Genomic DNA, 25,846 nt, shown 5'->3' with positions numbered 1-25,846 from the left:
ATTGAAGGTTTATATCAGAAAGTCAGTACTTATGTATTACATTTAAACAATTTATTGACTCATAATACATGGACACATACGTATATACAAATATCCACAAACATACAAGTATACAGTTATTTATATTAGAACAAAGGGAACTTTAAAACAAGCACTAAATATGTAACTAGCTGGGCATGGTGATGCACACCTGTAATCCTAGTAGTATTCAAGAAGATCGAGTTCAGGGCCAGCCTGAACTACATAGTAGGAACCTATCTCAAATAAAAAAGGAAATTATAAAAATAAAGAATAGGGCTGGGAATGCAACTTAGTGGTAGAGTGATTGCCTAGCATGCACGAAGCCCGATGTTCAGTTTCTCAGTACCACATAAAAAGAAAAAGCCAAAAGTGGCGCTGTGGCTCAAGTGGTAGACTGCTAGCCTTAAGCAAAGGAAGCTCAGGGTCAGTGCCCAGAGTTCAGGCCCCAGGACTGGCAAAAAAAAAAAGAAACAAACAAACAAACAAAGAATACGTATGTAATTAATTGAACAAAAAGAAAATAAATGACAAATAAGTTAGTTACCAAACTTATTAACTATGTATATTTCACAAATCACAAAAATGAGGTATGGCAAAAATTTTATTGCATATAACCATATGATACACAAAATAGTAAATGTTCATAATATACAAATCCATTACAAAATTATAAACCAAAAGTTGTTTATATATTTCAAGAAAAAAGACAATACATAATATAGGCTAATTAATTTTACCAGTACTATATCCAGATAATTATCAGAAAAGATTTAAAATATAGAAATAATGTGCAAACAATAGGGTCCTTTCTATCACAGTCTAAATGCAAACTTTAATTCATTTATGTAGATTTTATAAAAGAAAATTTGTTAGCTGTGTTAAAAAATAACTTACTTCCTCAGAAAATTATTTGTAATACTGTCTGTCTTTCTGTTTGAGACACAAAACACAAACCTTTTCTTCAGTCAGCTCATAATGTGAAACTCAACACCAGACTCCTGATTCAGCGCTTTCTTTTCCTCTTGAGTGCAGTGAACTCTGCAAACATAAAGTTCAGAAGTTTGTCAATTCAAAAAATCCTGACACTTAAATGATTAACACTTATTGCTGATTTGAAATATAGATGTTTAACTGGTATGGCACAAGAATGGCATCACAGTGAAGATCCACTTAAGAAATTTGAAACCTCACATGCTCAAGAATTCACTTTTTCAAAATGATACTACACTCTATCAATGTATGCTCATTAAAGATAAAGTTTTAAAATACTGTTATAATTTAAAACTTACCTTACTGGGCATGGTGATGACTCAGACTAGTAACTTAGAGCAGAAATGGCTGCAGGTGTGGCTCAAGGAATAGAACTGCCTGCCTAGTTAAGGGTACCCAATACTGCCAACAAATAAAAACTCCCAAACTTAACTCTCTCCACTCAGACTGGAGGATCTCAATCTGAGTTATATCTATTGGAAGAGTGGCTCTGACTCCAGATCCAACCCAATAGTAAATAAGTCACTTGAAGTTGTTGCCCTTCCTATAAGCAGCAAGGACCCAAGCAGATCTGAAAGGCATGTAAGTGGGTGTAAAGAGAGATATAAAGTGACTACAATTTCAGTTTCTCTATAATTAAACCTGGAAACACAATGAAATACATTTGTACATCTTTCCAGTTACAGCAGATGCCATAACTTGCACTCAAATATGTATCTAACTTTAATAGAAGATACAAAAACATGAACATTAGGAAAGATAGGATGAAAAGACATATTCCCCCCAATGAAAATCATAAAGAGAATGTCAGAAAGAGAAAAAAGTGGAAAAAGATTCCTGGAAGAGTGGCAAGCCAGGATGAAAAGTCCATCCATCAGGTCAACAGAGCAAGTTCTATCCAGAACACAGCAGGGCAGAGGTCTGGAGAACTTCCTTAAAACAATTAAACTGACAAAATACCTAATGGGCATCCGGGTCCATTCATTTACCATGTCATTATCCACTTCAAGTATTATGAATAATGATATGATTAATTCTGAAATTCTCCAATAAGCCAAAGATAAAAAGGATTACAAGCACACACACACAGTCTTGTTTTTTAAGAGTTCTAAGCCATGATGCTCTACAGCCATAAGAGTTCTTCACTAATTTAACAAAATTTCCTTCGTACCTGTCTCACTGAAACTGTCAGTATCCTCTTCCTCTTCTGTAATTACAGGCATACTCAGATGTAAAGATTTTTCTTCCTTAGGTGCATTCTGTACATTACCTGGAAATATTTAGAGTGATTATGAATGGCTTCATACTGAAACAAGATTATTATTATTATTATTGTACTGGTCCTGGGGCTTGACCTCAGTATCTGAACACTGTCCTTGAGTTCTTTTGCTCAAGGCTAGTTGAGCCACAGTTCCAATTCCAGTTTTTTTGGAGATGAAAGAGTCTCATGAATTTTCCTTCCAACATGGCTTCAAACCATGATCCTCAGATCTCAAGACACTCAAGTATCTAGGAGCCACCAACTCCTAGCTAAGAACTCTTAATATAAAAGAAAGATTCTACTAACATGTTGTTTTAACAACAGTATAAAAATGAGATTGTAAACTAAAAACTGAAATTATAATCCATTCTAGAATACATATTAAGTATTATTATTTGTATCTATTATATGTGTGCCTGTGGATTAGTATACTAGTATCTTTGCTCTGAGAATGGTCTACTTTCTCCACTAAAGAAAAGTAGATAAGGGCTGGGAATATGGCCTAGTGGCAAGAGTGCTTGCCTCATATACATGAAGCCCAGGGTTCGATTCCCCAGCACCACATATATAGAACATGGCCAGAAGTGGCGCTGTGGCTCAAGTGGCAGAGTGCTAGCCTTGAGCAAAAAGAAGCCAGGGACAGTGCTCAGGCCTTGAGTCCAAGACCCAGGACAGGTAAAAAAAAAAAAAAAAAAAAAAGAAAGAAAAGTAGACAAAAAGACAATACACTAAATCAGCCAGACAGATACCTTACTTAGTGTTTACCATACAGACGGGCCTGTAGGGCCACAAAGGAGGAACTAATCAAGTGTTCCTCCCCTGTGTTCATCAAATTAGTCAAAGTACAATTTTAAAGTTCAGAATTTCAAGACCGGGAATGTAGCTCAAGTGGTGGAGTGGTGGAGTAGCTGCCTAGCAGGTTCAAGGCCCTGAACTCAAACTCAAGTACCATCAATCAACTGACCAACCAATTAACCAACCAACTAATCCATCAATATTAAGCATCTTTTGGGGGACTGGGAGGGTAGGAGTTGCTGAGCAAAGAACCTAAGGCCTAGGCATGCACTTTAAGCTACACCCTTAGCCAGCCTTATTTTTTAATGCAGATAGTCACAATTTGCTGCCAACTCCATTTTCAAAAACACTGGAGGAGTTCTGAGTGAACTCTCTATGACCTAAAGAAATTAATCAGACACCACCGCCACATTAGGTGCCACTTGGTACTCAATGTCCATGTTCCCCAGGCAATGCCCATTCCTCTATTCCACACCTGGGCCACTCACTTTATATGCTGTGTTTCCACTGGTTCTTTACACCGCCTTTGCCCGCACAAGATAAGCACCACAGGGACAGATTCGGGTTTACTTTCATAAGCACCCCAGCATCATGACATATGATTGTTTATGAAGTGAACATGGATTCAGCTATTTTACAACATGGTATTTCATAGTTCAGATACATTAACAAGTGACTATCAGCACAGGAGGTAAGAAGTTAAATGCACATGATGTTAAAACTTCCAACTCTGATGCAAACATGCTGAGGCTTTAGTGCTGTGCAGCTTTTACAAAATGAATGCAAGACAGAGATGGATAATCTGTAGTAATATGCTTTGAGCTTGAGCACAATTTAAGTTTAGTGAAATAATGTTTCCCATTAAGGTATTAAAACAGGATTTTCTATTTATTTCAACTCCTAAATAATAAGCATTGTCCCAGGTAATTTTTCGGATGATCATTTTAGAAAACATGTTTCCACAGCTTATTATACATCTTCTTTTAGAATTTGAACCTGTAGTCTTTTGGTTGTTCACAAAACTGTAACTAGTACCACTACTCAAAATGCATTGCTCTTTAGTCTTGTAGTCACAGCCATCTACATCATGCTAATGTTTTGTTTTTTTGTTTTTTTCCCCCCCGAGATGTCAATCTACTTACTAGTTCCTATTAATTCCAGTAAAGTTTATTTTTTGGAAAGAATTAGGATAGGAATTAAAATTTTTGTTGTTGAAATGGCTCAAAGTTTTTAAAGTTTGAGTATTTCTTCTTTTTTTATTTTATATTTTTGCCAGTCCTGGGCCATGGACTCGAAGCCTGAGCACTGTCCCTGGCTTTTTTTTTTTTTTTTCCCCTCAAAGCTAGCATTCTGCCACTTGAGTCACAGGGCCACTTCTGACCGTTTTCTATATACGTGGTGCTGGGGAATCAAGCCCAGGGCTTCATGAATATGAGGCAAGCACTCTTGCCACTAGGCCATATTCCCAGCCCCAAGTTTGAGTGTTCCTACATGTTCGGGATTTAGGCATCAGCAGATGGGCTTGTGGAGGTGGGCTGTGGCAGCAGAAGGCACGTGGAGAGAGACAGGTTGTAGGGGCAGGTGGATTTGGTTTTCATGGGTGACAGGCTGGGATTTCAGCCCTAGCCTGATGCCTCTGAAATGAGGTGTTAAGAACATGGCACACTGAGCAGGCATAAGAAAGCAGGAAGTAGGCAGAAAAGGCATCTTAGAAGGCCTTAGTCAACACATGCTAATGATTTTATAATCCATATTTACCTACCAGAATCTAACAATGAAAGGGAAGGATTTCTGAGCAAATACAAAGGCAGCTGAGACATAAAGCTTCATCTAGTCACCAGAGAATCACTAAATGAATCACTATTCTCTGAAAGCTCTTAACAAATACAATATTTGATCACCTCGAAGCAAGTAAAAGAAACTTCAGAATGTGAACTTTAAAGTCCACACAATAAACACAGCTCAGGAGCTTCACTCACAAGTGCATTCCCAGGCCTTTATCCAGAACCCATGCTGTACGTAAGCAGCAATGCATGGCCAGCCAGTTCCCTAGACTGTTACAGTACAGAGACAGCAACACGAATACACTAAACTGCTGTGTGCTTGCATACTGAGAACCAAGACACCACAGCGGTGAATGTCACAAAGTGCTCTTGCTTAAAAACAAAGTAAAGCCTAAACACTGACAAAAGCAGTGTACTATGAAGCAATTAATAAAATAAACTGCCCTCACAGTTAAGATATTCCTGATAGGATCATCATAAAGCCCAAGAAAATATGTTCATAATAATGCCATGAGTCATCAAGAGAAAATTAAATTATGTTCAGGACACAGTGCTCTAGAAAATGAGAGAACAAAATGCGCTTTCTTATAGTATTTTTCTAAGTATAAAAATGCTGTAGGAAACAAGAAACACCAAAGAAATAAAGAAAGAGAAAAGGAAGGGAGGGAGGAAAGGAGGGAGGGAGGGAAGGAGGGGGGGAGGGAGGGTAGGCAGACGGATGAACAAAGAAACATCAAAAGCATCCATTTTAGGTAACTAGCAAAATAATCAAATTTAAATAAATTTTTGGACTTTTAAATCATTAACTTCCAGAGCCTCCAAAATTCCCTAGAGAGCCTGTCAGGTGGACAGTCAGCCATGCTCATAGCTGTGTGGGAGGCAACTGTCAGTTATTAGACATGCAGCTAAAATATAACTAGGAATAAGCCTACTTATTAAGTGCATGTCCATTCCAGATCCACATTTCTAACTACTGAAGGGATAGCAACGTAAAGCAGTTAATGACTCAAGCATGGGCACAAGTCTCAGTTTCACTATTACCTAGTGATCCTCAACATGTGGGGAAAGGGTGGCAGTATGATATAAACATGATAGAAATCCTATCATAACAAGTGCTTATGCTCTACACACAATGGATTGTTACAATTCTAGGACTGGTGAATAGGTACAATGGAAGCTTAATAATACAAGTAAGCTAGTTGTGACAGAATAGCCCTGTAATTTTCACGTGGGAAGTAAAGACAGGATGATTATAAATTCAAGGCTAGTTAGTATGGACTATATAGTTAGATTGCCTCAAAAAAGTTAAAATACAAGTAAACTCAATTTATGCAATAATTATAGGAACTGAATCTGGCATGGCAGACTGAGGCACATTCTTCCCCAAATGAAATCTTCATTGTGCCATACATGTTTCTCTGCAAAGATAATTTATGTATTTTTATGTCTTTTTTTTTTTGCCAGTCCTGGGGCTTGAACTCAGGGCCTAGGAACTGTCCCTGAGCTTCTTTTTACTCAAGGCTAGCACTCTACAATTTGAACCACAGCGCCACTTCCAGCCTTTTCTGTTTATGTGGTACTGAGGAATTGACCCCAGGGCTTCATGCATACTAGGTTCTTTCTACCACTAGGTCACATTCCCAGGTTCTCTCTACCACTAGCTTCTCTCTACCACTCTACCACTCAGCCACATTCTCAGTTTATATAAATGTCTTCTTTCATCATTTTTGTAGTTTTTGACATAGAGATTTTGAAATATTTTGTTATCTATATGCTTATGTAATTTGTTTTAGATGTCACTAAATCTTCAAAATACATTTACAAGCCAGGTGCCACTAGCTCATACCTATAATCCTAAATACACAGGAGGCTGAGAACTGAGCATTGTGGTTCAATGCCAGGATCAAGAAAATCTGTGAGGCCACATCGGCAAGGAAGAAATCAAGTTATCCCTATTCACAGACGACATGATCTTATATCTGAAGGACCCAAAAAACTCAGTACCCAAATTCCTACACCTAATAAACCAATTTGGCAAAGTAGCAGGATACAAAATCAATCCACAAAAGTCAGCAGCTTTTCTGTACACCAGCAATAGACAAACAGAAAAGGGAATTATGGAAATAATTCCATTTACAGTAGCCAAAAAAAAGAATAAAGTACCTAGGGATCAACTTAACCAAGGACGTGACGGACCTATTCAGTGAAAACTACAAAAATCTAATAAGGGAAATCAAAGAAGACACAAGGAGATGGAAAGACCTCCCATGCTCATGGGTAGGCAGAATCAATATAGTGAAAATGGCCATATTGCCCAAATTGTTATACAAATTCAATGCAATACCTATCAAAATCCCAGCCACATTCTTCACTGAAATAGAGAAACCAGTCCACAAATTCATATGGAACAGCAAAAAACCTAGAATAGCCAAAGCAATTCTAGGCAAAAAAAATAGTGCAGGAGGTATCACAATACCAGACTTCAAGCTCTACTACAAGGCCATCATAACAAAAACAGCATGGTATTGGTATAAGAACAGATCGGAAGACCAATGGATTAGAAGTGAAGACACAGAAATAAAACCGCACTCTTACAGCCAACTGATATTCGACAAAGGAGCTAAAGACATACAATGGAATAAACATAGCCTCTTCAACTACTGGTGCTGGGAGAACTGGGCAGCCATATGCAGAAAACTCAAAGTAGACCCAAGCCTATCACCATGCACCAAGATCAACTCAAAATGGATCAAGGACCTCAATATCAGACCTGAATCCTTGAAACTACTGAAAGACAAAATAGGAAAGACGCTAGAACTTATAGGCACAGGAAGGAACTTCCTGAATAGAGTCCCAGGGGCACAACAAATAGGGGAAAGACTCGACAAATGGGACTACTACAAATTAAAAAGTTTCTGCAGAGCTAAGGTCATAGCCACCAAAATAGAAAGACAGCCAACGATATGGGAAAGGATATTTACCAGCACAGCAACAGACAAAGGCCTGATATCTGTCATCTACAGAGAACTCAAAAAACTAAGCCCCTCCAAGCCCAATAAACCTATTAGGAAATGGGCAAAAGAACTAAAGAGAGACTTCACAAGATATAAAAATGGCAAAGAAACACATGAGGAAATGCTCAACATCCCTGCTAGTAAAGGAAATGCAAATAAAAACAACCCTGAGATACCACCTCACCCCAGTTAGAACGGCCTATACTCTGAACTCAGGCAACAACAAATGCTGGAGGGGGTGCGGGGAAAGAGGAACCCTTCTCCATTGTTGGTGGGAGTGCAAATTAGTACAACCACTTTGGAGAACAATATGGAGGTTTCTCAAAAAGCTCAATATAGACCTACCCTATGACCCAGCCATACCACTCCTAGGCATCTATCCTAAACAGCAAAACCCAAGATATCAAAAAGACATTTGTACTTCCATGTTTATCGCGGCACAATTCACAATAGCCAAAATATGGAAACAACCCAGATGCCCCTCCACAGACGAATGGATCCAAAAAATATGGTACTTATACACAATGGAATACTACATAGCGATTAGGAATGGTGAAATATTGTTATTCGCAGGGAAATGGTCAGAACTCGAACAAATAATGTTGAGTGAGACAAGCCTAGAACACAGAAAACAAAGGGGCATGATCTCCCTGATATATGACTGTTAACAAAGGGAGATGGAAAGACAGTAGAGACCAAGTCTGTGAATACTGTATATGTTCTTGATACATTGCATATTGCATATATGTCTACCTGACCTAGAGAAGGGATAGAAAAACAGGTCGTAAGATATCACAAGAAATGTACACACTGCCCTACTATGTAACTGCACCCTTTTTGCACAACACTGTGTAAAAATATTTATGTTCAATTAATAAAAAAAAAAAGAAAGAAAATCTGTGAGGGCTGGGAATGTGGCTTAGCAGTAGAATGCTTGCCTAGCATGTATGAAGCCCTGGGTTCGATTCCTTAGCACCACATAAACAGAAAAAGCCGGAAGTGGCACTGTGGCTCAAGAGGTAGAGTGCTAGCCTTGAGCAAAAAGAAGTCGGAGACAGTGCTCAGGCTCAGAGTTCAAGCCCCAGGACTGGTTAAAAAAAAGAAAGAAAGAAAGTCTGTGAGACTCTTAACTCCAATTAACCACCAAAATGCTGGCAATGGAGCTATGTCTCATGTGGTAGAGCACTACCCTTGAGCAGAAAAAGCTAAGCTCCAAGTTCAAGCCCTAGTACTGGCAAAATAAAATTTTAAAAATCAGTGTCTACATTAGTATAGCAAAATATGAACTTTGTGGCCTTGTTAAATTGAACTACTTGGGGCTGGTAGTAATGCTCACCAGTAGAACACTTTCCTAGCATGTAATCAGTCCTAGGGCCAGGACTGCAAAAATAAGTTAACTAATTAGTTGAATGATTAATTATGATACTTTATAAGGATTTTTCTATAGAAAAATTAATTTCATTTAAAAACAAAGTATTATTTTTCCTTTCCTATGTGGATGTCCATTGCTTCTTCTTGCTTTATGTTCCAACAGGAGCAATAAAACTAGGTATCCTGCCTTCTTCTTGGTGTTAAGGACAAGCAATATTTGCCATTAGGATATTAGATACAGTTTTACAGAGAGATAGGTATCCTTTTTCACATTGAATTAAGTTTCCTTCTAATCTAATTTTCTCCATTTTTCATCATGAGTGATTGATTTTTATAAAATACTTTGTGTTCATCTATTGAGATGACTACACTGCTATTCTATTTGGATAATATGATTACTATACTGTTTTATTTTCTCATACTAAACCAACCTGCATGATCCTGTTCTAAGAATAAACCCCTAGTTGCTCATAATATATTGTTGGATTTGATTTGCTAATATTTTGTAAGATGTTTTCCATATCCACTCGTGTGGGATATTTATTAGTCTTTAGTCTGCTTTTTAGGTTGTGTCAACAAGTTGAAAAGTATTCTCACTTGTTATCTTCTCAACAAATCTAGAAAGCATTGGTATTATTCCTTTCTTCAACATTTGCAGGCTGGTCTTGGTGGCCTGTAACCTCAGCATTTGGAAAGTAGAGGCAGGCTCACATGCATGAGGCAAGGTACCAACTGTAAAAATAAATAAATAAATAATAAAAAAAAAAACTGGGTAACCCTAACTATTCAGGAAGTTGAGACCTATATGACTTCAGTTTGAAGCCAAGCCAGGCAGAAAAACTGACAAAACATCATCTCCATTTAACCAGCAAAAAACTGAACTAGAGGGGTAAATCAAGTGGTAGAGGGCCAGTTTTGAGCAGAAAAACCTGACAACCTGAGTTTGAGTTCCTGAGTTCAAGCCCTAGTAATGGCACACAAAAAAGGAAGGAAGGAAGGAAGGGGGCTGGGGATATGGCTTAGTGGCAAGAGTGCTTGCCTTGTATACATGAAGACCTGGGTTCGATTCCCCAGGACCACATATATAGAAAATGGTCAGAAGTGGTGCTGTGGCTCAAGTGGCAGCGTGCTAGCCTTGAGCAAAAAGAAGCCAGGGACAGGGCTCAGGCCCTGAGTGGCAGGACTTGGCAAAAAAAAAAAAAAAAGGAAGGAAGGAAAAGAAATGGGGGATGGAAAAAGGGTGGTGAGACAGAGAGAGAGATAGAAAGACGGAGGGAGAGAAAGAGCAAAACAGCAGAAATAATTTTACAGATACTGTTTTAAAAGCAGGAATAGCAAAATTAATATAAAGGAAAAGATGATCTATCAGTTTATTTTACACATAAGTTCTCACAAAAATTAATAAAATATTCAATGGATAATTCTAGACTGATTCTAAAATTCTATTACTTTGATCAAGTTATTTAATTTGTATATTCCTAAATCCATCATTTATGAAATGAGAAATTTGAGGTCCTGTGCTTCCTTCCAGCAACAAGATCCCAAGAATCTAATAAAATTTCTTAAAATAGGAAAGAGTGAGAGAAGGGGTGACACTGTCCAAAGACAAACTACTCATTACCTGACTTATATAACTTTATATTAACACTAAAAAAATAAGTTTATTAAAAAATTACTTTCAATATTAAATCTCACAATGCTGTCAATTGAATACTCCTTAATAAAGGAATAAAGGTAACAGGCTTAGCAAGACTCAGTCTCACTTGTTGAGTTGTAGTAAAACTTTAAAAGGTACCTTTGTGCTGGGTGCCGGTGGTTCATGCCTGTAATCCTATTCAGGAGGCTGAGATCTGGGGATCATGGTTCAAAGCCAGCCAGAGCAGGCAAGTCCGTGAGACTCTTATTTCCAATAAACTATTCAGAAAGAGCCAATGTGGTGCTGTGGCTCAAGTGGTAGTGTGCAAGCCTTGAGCACAAATTGGCTCAGGGACAGCGAGTAGGCCCTGAGTTCAAGCCCAAGGACTGGCATCAATAAATAAATAATAAGAAGTACCTTTGCTACGGGAAGACAACTTCCTTCCTGCTGACTTTGATGTTTCTTTGGTCTTTTTTTTCTTACTTGCTTCACATTGCCCTTGTCCAGCAGAATCGGAGTCAGAAGAGTCGAGCTTGACTTGACGATGCCTTCTTGACTTGGATGCCTTAAGAATAAGAAATGCAATTAAGTACAATGAACTATAAAATAAATGAAGAGATCATAGAGCGGAAGAAAAGGAACACAAAACAGAGAAAAGATTTACAGAAATGCCTGTTATAAAGCCCTTCACTATTGCACTGGCTTGGCTTTAAACAATGAATGCATGTCCCCTACCTCTGTAATAAGTTTCCTACAGCTGTTTGCTAACTACTTGGCACTGGGTTAAAATAAAATGTAGCTATTCAATTACCTACAATTGCTGGGAAATAGAAACATAAGACAAATATGTTTTAGTCCTATTCCTAATAATCTACTGCCCAATTATTTGATAACAAACTTATTTTCCTTAGCTGTTACCATGTATTTTGAGTAGACTTATTTCATGACTAAATCCAGGTCCCTAAGTTTCACATTCCCACTGCCACTGTAACTAGATCAGGGGTGGGCATGGATTTGTATCATAGCTAATGGAATTCAACTTTAGAACTCTAACCATTGGGGTTTTTTTTGCCAGTTTGGGGGCTTGAACTTGGGGCCTGAGCACTGTCCCTGGCTTTTTTTTGCTCAAGGCTAGCACTCTACCACTTGAGCTACAGCATCACTTCCAGCTTTTCTGTATATGTGGTGCTGAGGAATTGAATCCATGTATGCTAGGCAAGCACTCTACTATTAGGCCACATTCCCAGCCTGGGATTTCTTTTGATCTTAAAGCTGGGAACATGCAAGCTGGCAGCTGTGGTGAGCAACACTTAGAGAGGAAAATCATCAGAGATGAGAAATGGAGGACCAGTCTTAACAATATCTGATTCCCTAGATAGCTAGTCAAGGATGCTTTGATTCTATCAGAAAACTCCTTACTTGTTGAAGCAAGGTTTCCAGTTAATGTCACATACAGTATAGGTGCTCAAGTTCTTAAAAAGGAACCATGTTGGGGGCACAGGAATGAAGGGAGGAAAGATGAGCAAATGTAACAATCATACTCAATGTAAATTATGTAGAAAATGAACTATGTAACATGAGGGTGGGGAGGGGAGGAAAGTAGGGGAGAACAAAGGGGTGACACTGACAAAGAAGCATTGTACTCAGAACCCAAATTATGCAACTGTAATGTCTTTGTACACCTACTTAATAATAGCCATGTATTGTATACCAACTATACCTTTAAAAAAGAGAAAAAAATAGCTGTGTGGTGCCAATGGCTCATACCTATAATCCTAGCTACTCAGAAGGCTGAGATCTGAGGATCACGGTTCAAACCATTCAGCCCAGGCAGAAAAGTCCCTGAGACTCTTATCTCCAATTAACCTCCAGAAAATCAAAAGTGGAGCTGTGGCTCAAAGCCGTAGAGCATGAGTTCTGAGTAAAAGAGCTCAGGGACGGCAGCACCCAGGCTCTGAGTTCAAGCCCCACCACTGACCAAAAAAGATAAGGGCATCACAAGTACAAAGAAATACCAACAGACAGACCAGAAGACGCAGCTAATGGAGCAAAAGCTTCTCGCCATGGGGAAAACAGGTTTAGCAAAGTGTGGAGCAGGTCACTGGTACCCACACATCTGAACGGGAATTATTATTTGACTTTTAAAACCATGTTCATGTATTATTTTGTTAAAAACTTAAACATAAAGTAGAAACCATCCAATTTCCGTATTACCTCATTAAAGAAAAACCTTACCTGAGCAACAACTGCAAATGCTCTTGATTTTATTTTTGCTAATGATTCTGCCCTTTCACATCTCTGTAAGAAAAACAAAAATGAAGGAAAAATAAAGTTGAAACACAAGAACATTAGGAAAAACCATGAATCCCCATACATTTGGAAGAGAAGGTATGGTAACAAGAAGTAACACTGATTAGGTACATACTGACACACACACATAGACATAATAGCCTCTGGCAGACAGAGCAGGTGGCCTAACACCATCCTCACAGCTACTGGTCACTGCACTGAGGGCTCAGGGATAATATGCAGCAATGCTTTGCAAGTCAAGAAGAGCCCTTGACTACCATGAGCTCCTCATCTGGATATGCCCTGATGGCTCCTCATGTCATTCACCAAGACAGATGGCAGCTTTTGGAACAGAAACTAGTAAATAACAGCTTGAGAGCCGCTGGGCTAAATGGCTGCCAAGAAGTGAAAAATGACATTGTGAAAGATTTCACTGCCCATCTGAGAACTCAGGTGAGTACTTCACGGACCCCTTCACCTCCTAAAAGCCATCAACATCCTCACTCCCAACCCACATGGCATGTGGCTCTTCACAAGGCATCCACTAAAGAAACAGACTACTTTTTCACAAAACTCAAGATTCAAAAATGTTTCATATTTTATAATAATAACCCAAAATCACAATGCTTAGCATAATAGTAATTCTTTATACTGTAATTAGTCACACAACAAAGGAAAAGAAATCAATTACACTGCTGTCCATAAACAACCATTTGGCAGTTCTCTCACCTCTGGTTCTTGGGAACTGCCTTCTTTCTTTTCATCTCCATCTTTAAGTTTTGATTTTAAGGATGGATTCTGAAAGAGCAAAAATTACTTTCACATACTACATATATACACATTTATGATGCCATTGATTAGAAGTCAATTTCATAAAACTGAGTTATCAGTTACTTTTAATTACCAAAAACCCACATGATTTCACATTATAGGATGGTTCACCATCTGGCATCAAGATCACACTTAAGTTTCAAAACAGTTCTAAGATTTAGCAATAAAATTTTAATCTTCCTAATGAAGAACACCACACCAGGTATGTTATGTAGAAACAAACTTCCCCTTCTTTCAGTTTTTCTAAGGTTTTAGTAATGCTCAGTGAAGAGTGTTTATTGAAAGAGAATACTAAAAGATAACTACATTAAATGCCTATATCATTTGTGTACATTGTGACAAAGTACATTTTAAAATGTGTCAAGTTCTAAAAATGGAACTATCTCATTTTCTTCCTCCCAAGACGTTATCGCTCCACCACTTCCTGGTTGACCTTTTCTAAAACTAAGAATTGAGACAGCTTCTTTTACATAATAGCCAAAAAAATAGCAAATCTTTCTGTGAGTCAATATATAGATCTCAATAGCGAGTATTTGTGAAAACACTACCACATGGCCAGATATGTTACTTATTAAGATAAAATGAAATCGTTTCAAAGGTAAATTTAACAAGAATACCATTTAGGTTTCCAGAGTGAGAATGCATCTCCAGCATCTCCACACTGTCATGGAGTCTGGGCAGTTGTAGCATCTATCTCCTAGGATCAGAGAACTGAAAACTGTGCTAACAAGACTTGCAAGTGGATAAGCCACAGCAGGCAGAGAATGCAGTGTAGAAGCACATGCCTCCTTGTCACACGTGGTGGGATCCACCATGCAGTCCAGAGGCTGCCAACACGTGGCAAGGGGAACCAGTGTCACCAGACCTTCTGATCTGTAAGACAAGCTGGATTTGGGGAATTTTCAGTTAATTCCAAAAACAGTTACATGTTGGTAACAGATTCAAAATTTTATTTCTTTTTTTTGTTTTGTTTTTGTTGCCAGTCCTGGGCCTTGGACTCAGGGCCTGAGCACTGTCCCTGGCTTCTTTTTGCTCAAGGTTAGCACTCCACCACTTGAGCCACAGCACCACTTCCGGCTCTTTTCTATATATGTGATGCTGAGGAATCGAACCTAGGGCTTTCATGTATATAAGGCAAGCACTCTTGCCACTAGGCCATATTCTCAGCCCCAGATTCAAAATTTTAAACCAATGCTGGGATCAGTACTGTGCCAAACAAGTCATAATTATATGCCAGATTTATCCCCAACACTGCCAGTTTGCAGCCACTAGAAATTACAAATCTTATAATTAACTTGTGGTATAACAAGATTATGCACTCACCTATAACACACATACATACAAATATATTTGCATATAAATACACATATATATTTACATAGAGATACTGTAAAGCTAAATTATATCACATAGCAAGTGAGTGGGTGACAAAGCCATAACTAAGAAGGCAAAGGTCTAATCTTTACTTCCCAGGAACACAGCCACAAAACCAAGCTGTCTGATAACACGGTTGCCCACATCTAAACCTCATGAACAACGCAAGGGTAAGGCACCAAAAAGCCACTACTTACCTTCCTGTCTTGGTGCCACTGCTGATGCTCCAGAATTATGTTCTTAATAGTATCAAAGAAATCATCCTTGATCAAGCTAAGGGCTTGGTCTGGCTTAGACTTATCAGCTGAAATTACATGTTTCATGTTCTGATAATGATCGTGAACATTCAGCATTTCCTAAAAGAGAAAAGTGAACAATTTACATTTTCCTGTATTTGGGGGGGTGACAAGGTCTCACTATGTAATCCAGGCTGGCTTAAATAAGTAGTCCTCCTGCCTCAGCCTTCTAAGTACTATGATTACAGGGATGTGCTACTACAGCTAGCTCAATTTATATTTTTCTTTTTTTTTTTTTTGAGACAGGGTCTCATTAGATAATCCAAATTGCACACTAATTTTCAGTTCTGCTATCTCATCTTACTGAATGATGGGATCTACAGAAATGTTAATACCATACCTTTATTTTTTTATGATGAACTTGAAGGCAAAACCAATGCAAAACACAATTTCATTCCAAAGCAACTGTGAGTTGACAAGATCAATATCTGTCATATTGTGAAAATGTAATCATACAAGTAAAATAGTACAACTTTAGCAAAGAGACTACTTTCCAAAGGTACAAATGCATTTAATTCAATCTCAAATGCTAAATTAAAATAAAATGTTATGGGACAACATTGAGAAAAGTCTAGGTAAGATAAAATTACATTCCAGAACAATAAAATTTGTTTGTAGTACAACATTTTCACTAAGTGTCACCACTGAAAACTAAGACCATATTCTTATAATTGCCTCATCAAGAATATCTCACAGTCATTTATTTTCTACTAGAAATTTCTGTACAATGATTCTCCACCAAATTGCAAAGCCTAGGCATCTATCCTCTAAGTTACATCCTTCAGTGATACAAGATTAAAAGAAAATAAGAGTAGTTTCTGACACCATCTGTGGCATCATTTATTAAGACTTCCTCCCCAGTAACTTCCAATCTAATAGGCAAGTCTGTGGGTAAAGAAGAAAGACAGTTGTGCTGGGAATATGGCCTAGTGGTAGAGTGCTCACCTCGTATACAGGAAGCCCTGGGTTCGATTCCTCAGCACCACATATATAGATAAAAGCCAGAAGTGGCGCTGTGGCTCAAGTGGTAGAGTGCTAGCCTTGAGCAAAAAGAAGCCAGGGACAGTACTCAGGCCCTGAGTCCATGCCCCAGGACTGGCAACAGAAACAAAACAAATAAACAAAGAAGACAGTTATAGTTCAGATACTCAGATGTTTGCTAAATCACATTTTCAGCTCTGACCAAGCCCTTACTGAGCAAAAATGCAGCACTGACTCAGAACTGAGTGTGAATTTTAGTTCCTTTACTGCCTTATCTAATAGGTTTTGTTCAATTCCATTTTTTAAAAATTGTACCTCAACTTTAAATTGGGACTAGGAACACTCTCTTTAAAAAGTAATTTAAGGGCTGGGGATATGGCCTAGTGGCAAGAGTGCTTGCCTCGTATACATGAGGACCTGGGTTCAATTCTCCAGTACCACATATACAGAAAATGGCCAGAAGGGGCGCTGTGGGTCAAGTGGCAGAGTGCTAGCCTTGAGCAAAAAGAAGCCAGGGACAGTGTTCAGGCCCTGAGTCCAAGCCCCAGGACTGGCCAAAAAAAAGCTAGGCATCAGTGGGTCATGTCTATAATCCTAGCTACTCAGGAGGTGAGATCTGGCATTCTTGATTCAAAGCCAGTCTGGGCAGAAAAAAAAAACACAAGAAATTTATTTCTAGTTAACCAGAAAAATGCTGATCTGGAGTTTGGCTCAATTGGTAGAGCTTGAGAAAAATTGTTGAACAAAAAGCAAGAAGCCCTGAATTGAAGTTCCACTAACACCACACACACAGAAAAAATACAGTAAACAACAACAACCAGAAACATCTATTTGCTCACAGAAATACAAGAGAAAAACAAAACCTCTTGCACAACTATATTCAGACACTTTAGTAACACTAATTGCCTTCTAATATAGTTTTTAACCATTTTAAAGACATCAATATCTTTGAGTATCTAAGGGTAGTTATGGTCTCACTAACCAAGTGCTCCTATATATGACTTTGTTTTTCATATAATTGGTGTAAAGAGTACATGACCATCTGATAGCTATCCATGAACCCAAGATTAAGTTTTGTTCAGAAATAAAGTAATGTTATCCTGTTACAGGAGAGTGCTTTCAAAAGCCAACTTGCTACTTGGATTACAAACATCATAGATGCAACCTTATAGGCTGATGCTCCTGTGTTTTCCTGGACAAGCATTTGAACAAATCCAAGACCTGATCCTTCCAAGCCCCGGGGACTCACAGCTATAATCCTAGCTACTCAGGAGACCTGAGGACCATGGTTCAAAACCAGCCCAGGTAGGAAAGTCCCTGACACTCATCTCCAATTATGCACTTGAGCTGTGGCTCAGGTGGTAAGAGTGCTAGCCTTGACCTAAAAAGGTTAGAGAGAGCGTCCAGACCTTGAGTTCAAGTGCCAGGACACACACAGACACAAACACCAAAAAAGGCCCTATCCCTCTTTTGCTGCTAACAGAGAAGGAGAATGTACAGAAGAATCTACCATTCACCCTATGCCACACAGTACTATTTGGGCATTAACTCATTTCAGTTCTTACAACTGGATGGAATAGACTGCAATCCAGGTACCTGGCTTTCCCTTCTCTTTACATATTCTTTTGAAATGCCATTGGTTGAAATGCCTATATATTTGCCCTAAGTCATGTGGCTCATTCCTGTAATCCTAGGACTAAGGAGCCCGAGAACTATGAATTCAAGGCCACCTTAGCCTACATAGGGAGACCCTTAAAAACATCCCCACAGAAGGATTTTGGATTTTGTTTTAAAATGGGATAATACTTTTCTCTCATGTAAAATCTGTGAGTACAACTTCTCATCTATGCAGAGAAAACATATTTTTTTCTTAATTCTGTACAATTGAAATATATTAGATGGTAAAACTGTTTAAGGCTGTGACTCTTATCTGATTTAAAATGTTTCTTGGTCAAAACAACTTCATTGTTATCTTCCTTTCTTTTCCCCTGTCCTTCCCTCCCTCCTTTATTTTTTCCTTTTCTTTGAGATAGAATTTCACCATGTAGCCCGATAGACTTAAACTCATGATGCTTTTGCCTCAGCCTCTCAAGTGCTGAGTTGACTTAAGTGTGCCACATGCCTCAGTTTTCAATTAGGGACTTAGAAAACATTTATTGGCTGGGAACCAGTGGCTCATACCTATAATCCAAGCTAATCAGGAGGCTGAGATCTGAGGATCTTAGTTCAAAGCCAGCCCAAGCAGGAAAGTCCATGAGATTCTTATCTCCAATTAACCAGCAGAAAACTAGAAGTGGCGCTGTGACTCAAAGTGGTTGAGTACTAGTGTTGAGTGAAAGACCTCAGGGACAGTGCTCAGGCCTAGAATTCAAGCACCCCACTGACAAAAAAAGAAAAAAAAGTTTATTAATTTTTAAAATATTAAATAAAGTCACTTTTAACTCTGACTTGGATTTTTTTTGGGGGGAGAGGGTGGTCGGTTTTGGTAGTGCTGGGGAACTTCAAACCCAGGACCCTGCAAATCCTTTACCAAAAAATTGTATCTCCAGCCCCTATTTTAGGACCTAGTAAAGTCACACACAAATGATGGCTTGGGTAACAGAATTCACATATCCCAAGTATAAATCCAGTCTTCTACATGTTTTCATTATGCTTCAAGATGTGTATGTCTAGATATAGCTAATGTTTTAAATGTGCTACTTAAAGTAAGTAACAAATGGCCAGGCACCAGTGGCTCACACCTGTAAACCTAGCTATTCAGAAAGCTGAGATCTGATTACCACAGTTCAAAGCCAACCAGGGCAGGAAAGTCTGTGAGACTCTTATCTCCAAGTAGTCACCAATAAAGCTAAAGTAGAGCTGTAGCTCAAGTGATAGGGAGCTAGCCTTGATCCAAAAAGCTCAGGGACAGCAGCCTAGGCCCTGAGCTCATGACACAGGACCAGCACAAAAAAAGAATTAAAAAAAAGAAAAGAAATGGATATCATAAAATCATTACAAAAATTGTCAATGTCCAATATTATAATCTCCATGTCTAATTAGCAAAAAAATCAATTTTTGTTCTACTATTTAAAGGTAACAGCAAACTTACCTCTAATACATCAGATGTGATAAGTTTCATTACCCGATCATTTGGGTCCTTAAATTCTTCTGTAACTTCAGCTCGTTGAATTTTTTTCTTCATTCTATATGAAAGCTGCAGTGATAAAAATGAATATCTTTTTAAGTAATTGTCTTTTACAGAATATTTTAAGTACTAAAATACACAAACAAAAGCAGCACTAAGTGTGCACTGTGAAATATTTATGTCCAAAGACTATCAGACTTTTGAGATACCCTATTAGGTTCTGTGCCATGTGCTTACAAACTAGATGAGAGTCACAGAAGTTACATAATCTGTCATCTGATGGCACTCCTAGAAGCACTGCTCTCCAATCTGCTGTCACAAGAGTCACAAAACTGAAGTAACAGATTTTACTAGATGTTTCTCCTTTTCAGCAGCTAACATATAGTAAGCCCTCTGATGTTCAACCAACAAAAGGCACAGGAGTCTGGGGCACAGCTCAGCTATAGAGGGAAACTCTGTTAAGTAGGTGTGAAACTCAGGGTCAGATCTCCAGCACCAAATATAAAAGGAAAGGGGAACATGAATAAATGAAGATACCAAATCTTACTGCCTTTTGCAACCACAGGCAGCATCCAGCAATACTCTACGCACTCCAAACCTGAGGCTGAACTTTTTGTTTGCAGAGGAAAAAGTAAATCAGACTAAACATTTTATGCACTAATGATACTCTTTCATTTTTTGGAGACTGAAGCATTTATAGGAGATGAAGTTTATTCATTTTGAAAAAATAATTATTCTGGGCCATGTACCAATTTAGGCATTGCTGTGAAGTGAAATGCTCTGTCTAGTCGGAGCTTCCTGAAGACATAAGCTGCATCAAAATGCTGTGCATTTATCAAATCTTGCTGAAATTTCAAAACTTCATCCCAATCCTTTAAAGCAATTCTGATCTGAAATCAAAAAGAGAAAAAAATGTAGAAAATTAAAACCTCTTTTCACAATGTAATACAATTTAGGCACATTGACATTTCTCATTAAGCCAGTTTATTAAAAATGTATATATACATACATCTATACATAAATACACATATATACATACATACACATATGTATATGTGTGTGGGTATATATATAGCTTGTTCCATATTTCTGCTTGGGGAAAACAGCTTACCAAAAAATACCTTTTGTTTTGGTTGGCACAGCTGGGTATTATATAGTCCATAAAGTAGATACAAAGCACCAACTCTGATCTGGAAGGTGTACGGAGGTAAAAAATATCGCCAAGCCAAAGCTAAAGCTTCTTTTGTAAACATGTTCTTTTCTAAATTTCTCATTTTGCCACTAAAAAACAAACAAAACATTATACCTCATTAAGTACATTAATCATAAACAGAAATCAGTAGAGGTACATCCTTAGTTAAATAGCAATTGCCAATAAATGGATACAGACTTTATGTCTGATCCTCTCATGATTCAAGTAAGAACTGTGAATTGTAATTCTAATACTGAGGCGCAAGCAACCATCGGAGAAACACCATATTGCTCTTCAAAACATCAAGCTTAGTAGCCAAATTAGAAAGCAAAGAAGTGACTTCAAATTACTGCTGGCTGAATACTTAGAATACCTAATATTAAAATAACCAGTTATAAAATCAACACTTGTGTCCATTTTAACACAACAGACATTTCCCTCAATATTCTCAGGGATGTCTGCCACGCTTTCCATTCTTAAGAAACCTAGGTGAGAAAATCACAGAAATAAAACAGTGTAACCCACTTTCCTTTTCTCCAGAAAAGTACAAAACTAATCACAGGAGCGGAGGAAGAGCAAGGTGGAAACATAGATTCCACCAACTCCCTAAAACTCTATCCAAATATCCAACAGAGAGTAGGGATCCATCAAAGTGATTGCATAGGAAATAAATTTTCTGTGGAGATAGAGCATTATTAGTAAAGTATATATAAGTCTTGCTGTGCCAAGTTAACCAACTTAAAAAAATAGGAAAGCCAAAATATTCAGTATGACACACTTCTTAAAACTTAGGATAAATCAATCAAGAGATAATTAAAACACAATTTTCTATATAAGACTGTAATTAGTACATTTTAAAACATCTATTTTGGGCTGGATACCAGTGGTTCACATCTGAAATCATAGCTACTTCGAAGGCTGAGATCTAGAGGCTCAAGGTTCAAAGCCAGCCTGGGCAGAAAATTCACAAGACTCCTCCAAGATAAGCAAACAAACGAACAAACAAACAAACAAACAAAAAAACATAGCTGGAAGTATAGCTGAAAAGGTAGATGGTTAGCCAAGTAAGCAGGTAAGTAATCAGTTGCAAAGCCCTAGGTTTAAATTCCAAATAAATCTCCTGTACAGTATTTAGTACATCCAAGTAACTGGCACAACATAGAAATACATTCGTATTTTCATTTAATAAGAATAGCAGGGGCTGGCTGGGAATATGGCTTAGTGGCAAGAGAGCTTGACTCAGATACATGAAGCCCTGGGTTCGATTCCCAGCACTACATATATAGAAAATGGCCAGAAGTGGCGCTGTGGCTCAAGTGGCAGAGTGCTAGCCTTGAGCAAACTGAAGCCAGGGACAGTGCTCAGGCCCTGAGTCCAAGCCCCAGGACTGGCAAAAATAATAATAATAATAATAATAAAAATAGCAGGGGCTGGGAATATGGCTTAGGGGTACAGTGCTTGCCTTGAATGCATGAAGCCCTGGGTTCGATTCCTCAGCACCACATAGACAGAAAAAGCCAGAAGTGGCACTGTGGCTCAAGTGGTAGAGTGCTAGCCTTGAGCAAAAAGAAGCCAGGGGAATTGCTCAGGTCCTAAGTTCAAGCCCCAGGACTGGCAAAAAAAAAAAAATAACAAGAATAGCATACAACTCTAAGGACATTAGCCCTGCGGCCAATAAATAAGGACTATATTATACAATTACAAGGAAAAAGAGAACACATTGGCACTCAAGAAACAAATATACTAAAAGAAGGCAAAATACCTACTATAGTACTGCTGACTAAAGCAATTTCTAAAGCAAGTCCACCATTTCTCTAGGTGTCTCTGACTCTTTAGCAAAAAAATTGAGCCAACCCTAGAAAAGGTCCCTTTGTGTGCCCTTTTTTCCCAAGAAGGAACACAGTAAGACTATGGATTTTCCAAACAGGCACACAGACAGGTTCCAGTATCTGCTCTGCCATCATCTATTAATCTTGGGAAATTAACGTCTGTCTCAATTTCTTCACCTATATAACAATGACAATTGTACCTGCTTTTTAGCTCATTCTATGGATTAAATTGAGCTACAAATGTACATTTTGTAGATATTTTAAGTCATTTTCTTTTCGTTACTGTACAATAACTAAAACTCTTTTTTTAAGTAGCAGCCAGTTCTACATTCTCCATCCCTCTATAATTCAGAAATGCTATTATGTAATTAGTTTACATCAAAAGACAGAAAAAAAAGAACTTCCATGTTTTATTCAGTGAAAGTCTCATTCATTCATTCATCAATTATTTGGCCTTTTCAGTATTATGTGTGTGCTATGCTAATAGGAAGGAACACAGTTCATTCAGTTGCTGCCATCAAGGAGTTCAGAATAGTGGAAGGAAAATTCTATAATAGTAATGAACTGAGCATATGAGACACCGTTAACACACATTATTAGCTCATGCAATCCTTACAAGCAATATGAAGTTTTACTGTCTCTTATTCCAGATCACGACAAGGGGACCCTGTAAGGTCCATCCCTATCACTTTAGCTTAACTTCTTTCCTGTACTTCTTCTTCAAATACTTGGTTACAATAAAATGCTCTGAATAGTAAAATTAAACATAGGGTTAGATGAGGGCAACAGAACAATTAGAACAAGTACCCAGGAGAGGTGTAATATTGGGGTGTTGAAATCAGAGCCTCTCCCTTGCCCTTAACCACTTGAGCCTTGTCCCCAGTCCTTTTTGTTTTATTTTTCAGATATAGTCTCAGGCCTCTTCCTGGATATGATCCTCCTACTCCCTTATCCCAAATAATTGAAATTACAGAACTTGCATGACACCACCCAACAACTAGTACAGCCAAAAGACTTCCCTGAGGATTTGGGCTTAAGAGAGAGTAAAGACATATACAAGCAAAGGGAGTGGAAGAAACCTCAAGTTTAGGACAAAGGCAATTGCTGCACCAAGAAAGTAAGTGCAGCCAGGAACCCATGCCTCAAGCCTGTAATCCTAGCTACTCAAGAGGCAGAGAAAGGAGGAGAGCAGTTCCTGGCCAGCCCAAGCAAGGAAGTCCATGATATTCTTTTTTAATATTTTAATTATTATTATTATAAAGGTGATGTACAGAGGGGTTACAATAGGCACAATATGTAATGTATATGTCAGGTAAAGAGTACATTTCTTTTTGGGAAATATCACCCCTTCCCTCCCTCTTTCTATTTTTCTCTGTCCCCACCCACGAGTTGTATAGTTAATTTTCAACATAGTCTAGTGAATACCATAGCAGTATTTGTTCAGCCTTTGTCCTTTCATCGGTTATATCATCTCCAATTAATCACCAAAAAGCCGGAAGTGGAGCTGCAGTTCAAGTGCTAGGGGGCACCAGCCAGGAGTAAAACAGCTAAGGGACAGCAGAGAGGAAAAAGAGGCAGTAAGTGCAAGCAGGCATGCATGGCCTAGGGAACTTGGGAGTTGAGGCTGGAGACACCACCCGGGCAGAGGCCAATCTCTGGGGCTGGCTGCCATTCATGTCAGGAGAATTTGAGCTTTATCAACTAAAAGCAAGAGCCACTGGAGGGGATGGAAAAGGATGAACACGGGAGTGAGGTGTCCGAAATTGCACGTTAGAAAGACAACCCTGGTTGATGCAGGCACCACGAAGTCAGCCGTGGAGAACTGGGTCTTTGCCGGGGTGACTGCCTCTTCTCTAAGCTTGGTAGTTGGACTGGAGGTGAGGGTCGGGAGGTGGCGGTGGGAACAGCAGGGTTTCAGGAGGGTGACTCCGCCACACAGAGCTGCTGAATCAAAGGAATCCGGAAGCTGAAGGGAAAGCACGCCGCCCGGGCGCCCGCAGGCCAAGGCCCCCGGTGGACCGTTCCGGCACGCCGCCCGCGGGCAGAGAACCAGAAACACCCACCAGAAGATGGCCCCGAACTTCATGCTTCTCCAGAGCTCCGAGAAGTCCTCAAAGCGAACGCTGTCCGTCTCCTGGAAGCGGCTGAGCAGCGCCTCACAGTCGGCCTGCAGGCCCGAAGGCGCCCCCATGCTTCCAAACCCGTAGACAACCGCCAGCCACCAGCCAGAGGCGGTCGCCCAGGAAACAAGGCCGGCACGCCCCGCCCCTCGCGACGTAACGTGTGCGCGTGCCCCGTGACTGACGTATTATCCGGGACCTTTCGCTCCACCTACATCCGGGCCCGGGCTGGCTGTCATGGGGCTTACTGCGCATGTGTACTCGCTGGTTCTTACTGGGAATATTAAAAATCAGTCTTTTGATTTTAGTGTAGAGGTTTAACACCTCCAAAGTACTGTAAGACCAAAAGCGATTTTAGGTGTTCATTTTCCGCTTATTTATGTAGATTGGCTTTATCTTTGTTATCACTCCAGACCTTAAAGGTGACATGTCAATAACCCAACCCAAGGACACCCGGGAAAAGTTTTACAGGAGGGTGAGACCAGAAAATGGACTCAACCGTTCTCTCTTTAGTCTAGACTTCCCTAACACGGGGCTTATGTGTGGCTTTCTCCCTGTAGCCCTAGTGTCTTCTGCAACCACTCAGGAAGGTGTTTAATAAACACTCGTTTGTAAACAGCGTGCCCCTATGCCAAGGCCTAGCACCCAACCCAGCAGAGGACCTTCGTAGTATAGGATTGTCTGACTGAACCAACCCTGCATACATTCCAGTTTTTTGTACTTTAGGACTCACCTGTTTCTCTGACTGCAAAGATGTGCTATTTATTCTTTAAGCAATGTATGCTTTTTTGTTTGGTTTTCTGACAAGATCTTGTTATGAAGTCAGGAAATCGATGATCAATGAGACCACTCAGATGACAATAGGGGATGGAAAGAATTTTATTGTGCGAGAAAGTACTGTCACTCCAGGACTGCACTCAAGGCCCGGATCTCAA

The 25,846-nt window shown here is 39.1% G+C and overlaps 1 protein-coding gene across 2 annotated transcripts; it reads right to left on the bottom strand.

The window, feature by feature from the left end:
* Positions 1–575: 575 nt before the first annotated feature.
* Snapc1 (small nuclear RNA activating complex polypeptide 1) lies at positions 576–25,054 on the bottom strand. 2 transcript variants are annotated; one of them, XM_048362460.1, is made up of 10 exons: positions 22,729–22,934; positions 20,892–21,051; positions 20,520–20,660; positions 19,735–19,839; positions 15,564–15,722; positions 13,891–13,959; positions 13,108–13,170; positions 11,290–11,437; positions 2,183–2,281; positions 576–1,059 (listed from the first exon to the last, which is right to left on the bottom strand). In XM_048362460.1, the coding sequence occupies exons 2-10, from the start codon at positions 21,042–21,044 to the stop codon at positions 1,025–1,027; spliced, it is 972 nt and encodes a 323-aa protein (XP_048218417.1). In that variant the 5' UTR covers positions 21,045–21,051; positions 22,729–22,934; the 3' UTR covers positions 576–1,024. The 2 variants fall into 2 exon arrangements, with proteins under 2 accessions (XP_048218417.1, XP_048218416.1); XM_048362459.1 differs by lacking the exon at positions 22,729–22,934 and adding an exon at positions 24,855–25,054 and having other exon boundaries at positions 577–1,059.
* Between the last annotated feature and the right edge of the window lie 792 nt (positions 25,055–25,846).

This window comes from Perognathus longimembris, chromosome 14 (genome assembly GCF_023159225.1).
Source record: "Perognathus longimembris pacificus isolate PPM17 chromosome 14, ASM2315922v1, whole genome shotgun sequence".
NCBI classification, from domain to species: Eukaryota; Metazoa; Chordata; class Mammalia; order Rodentia; family Heteromyidae; genus Perognathus; species Perognathus longimembris.
Note: the sequence above shows the minus strand (reverse complement) of the source record. Positions and strands in the feature narration are given on the sequence as shown.

Coding starts and splice junctions, on each gene's coding strand:
- Snapc1 (XM_048362459.1), bottom strand. CDS start 24,982: ATGGGGGCGCCTTCGGGCCTGCAGGCCGACTGTGAGGCGCTGCTCAGC. Junction 21,052..24,854: donor AAGTTCGGGGCCATCTTCTG/GTGGGTGTTTCT, acceptor TTTGTTTTTTAG/TGGCAAAATGAGAAATTTAG. Junction 15,723..19,734: donor TCACATCTGATGTATTAGAG/GTAAGTTTGCTG, acceptor TTTCTCTTTTAG/GAAATGCTGAATGTTCACGA.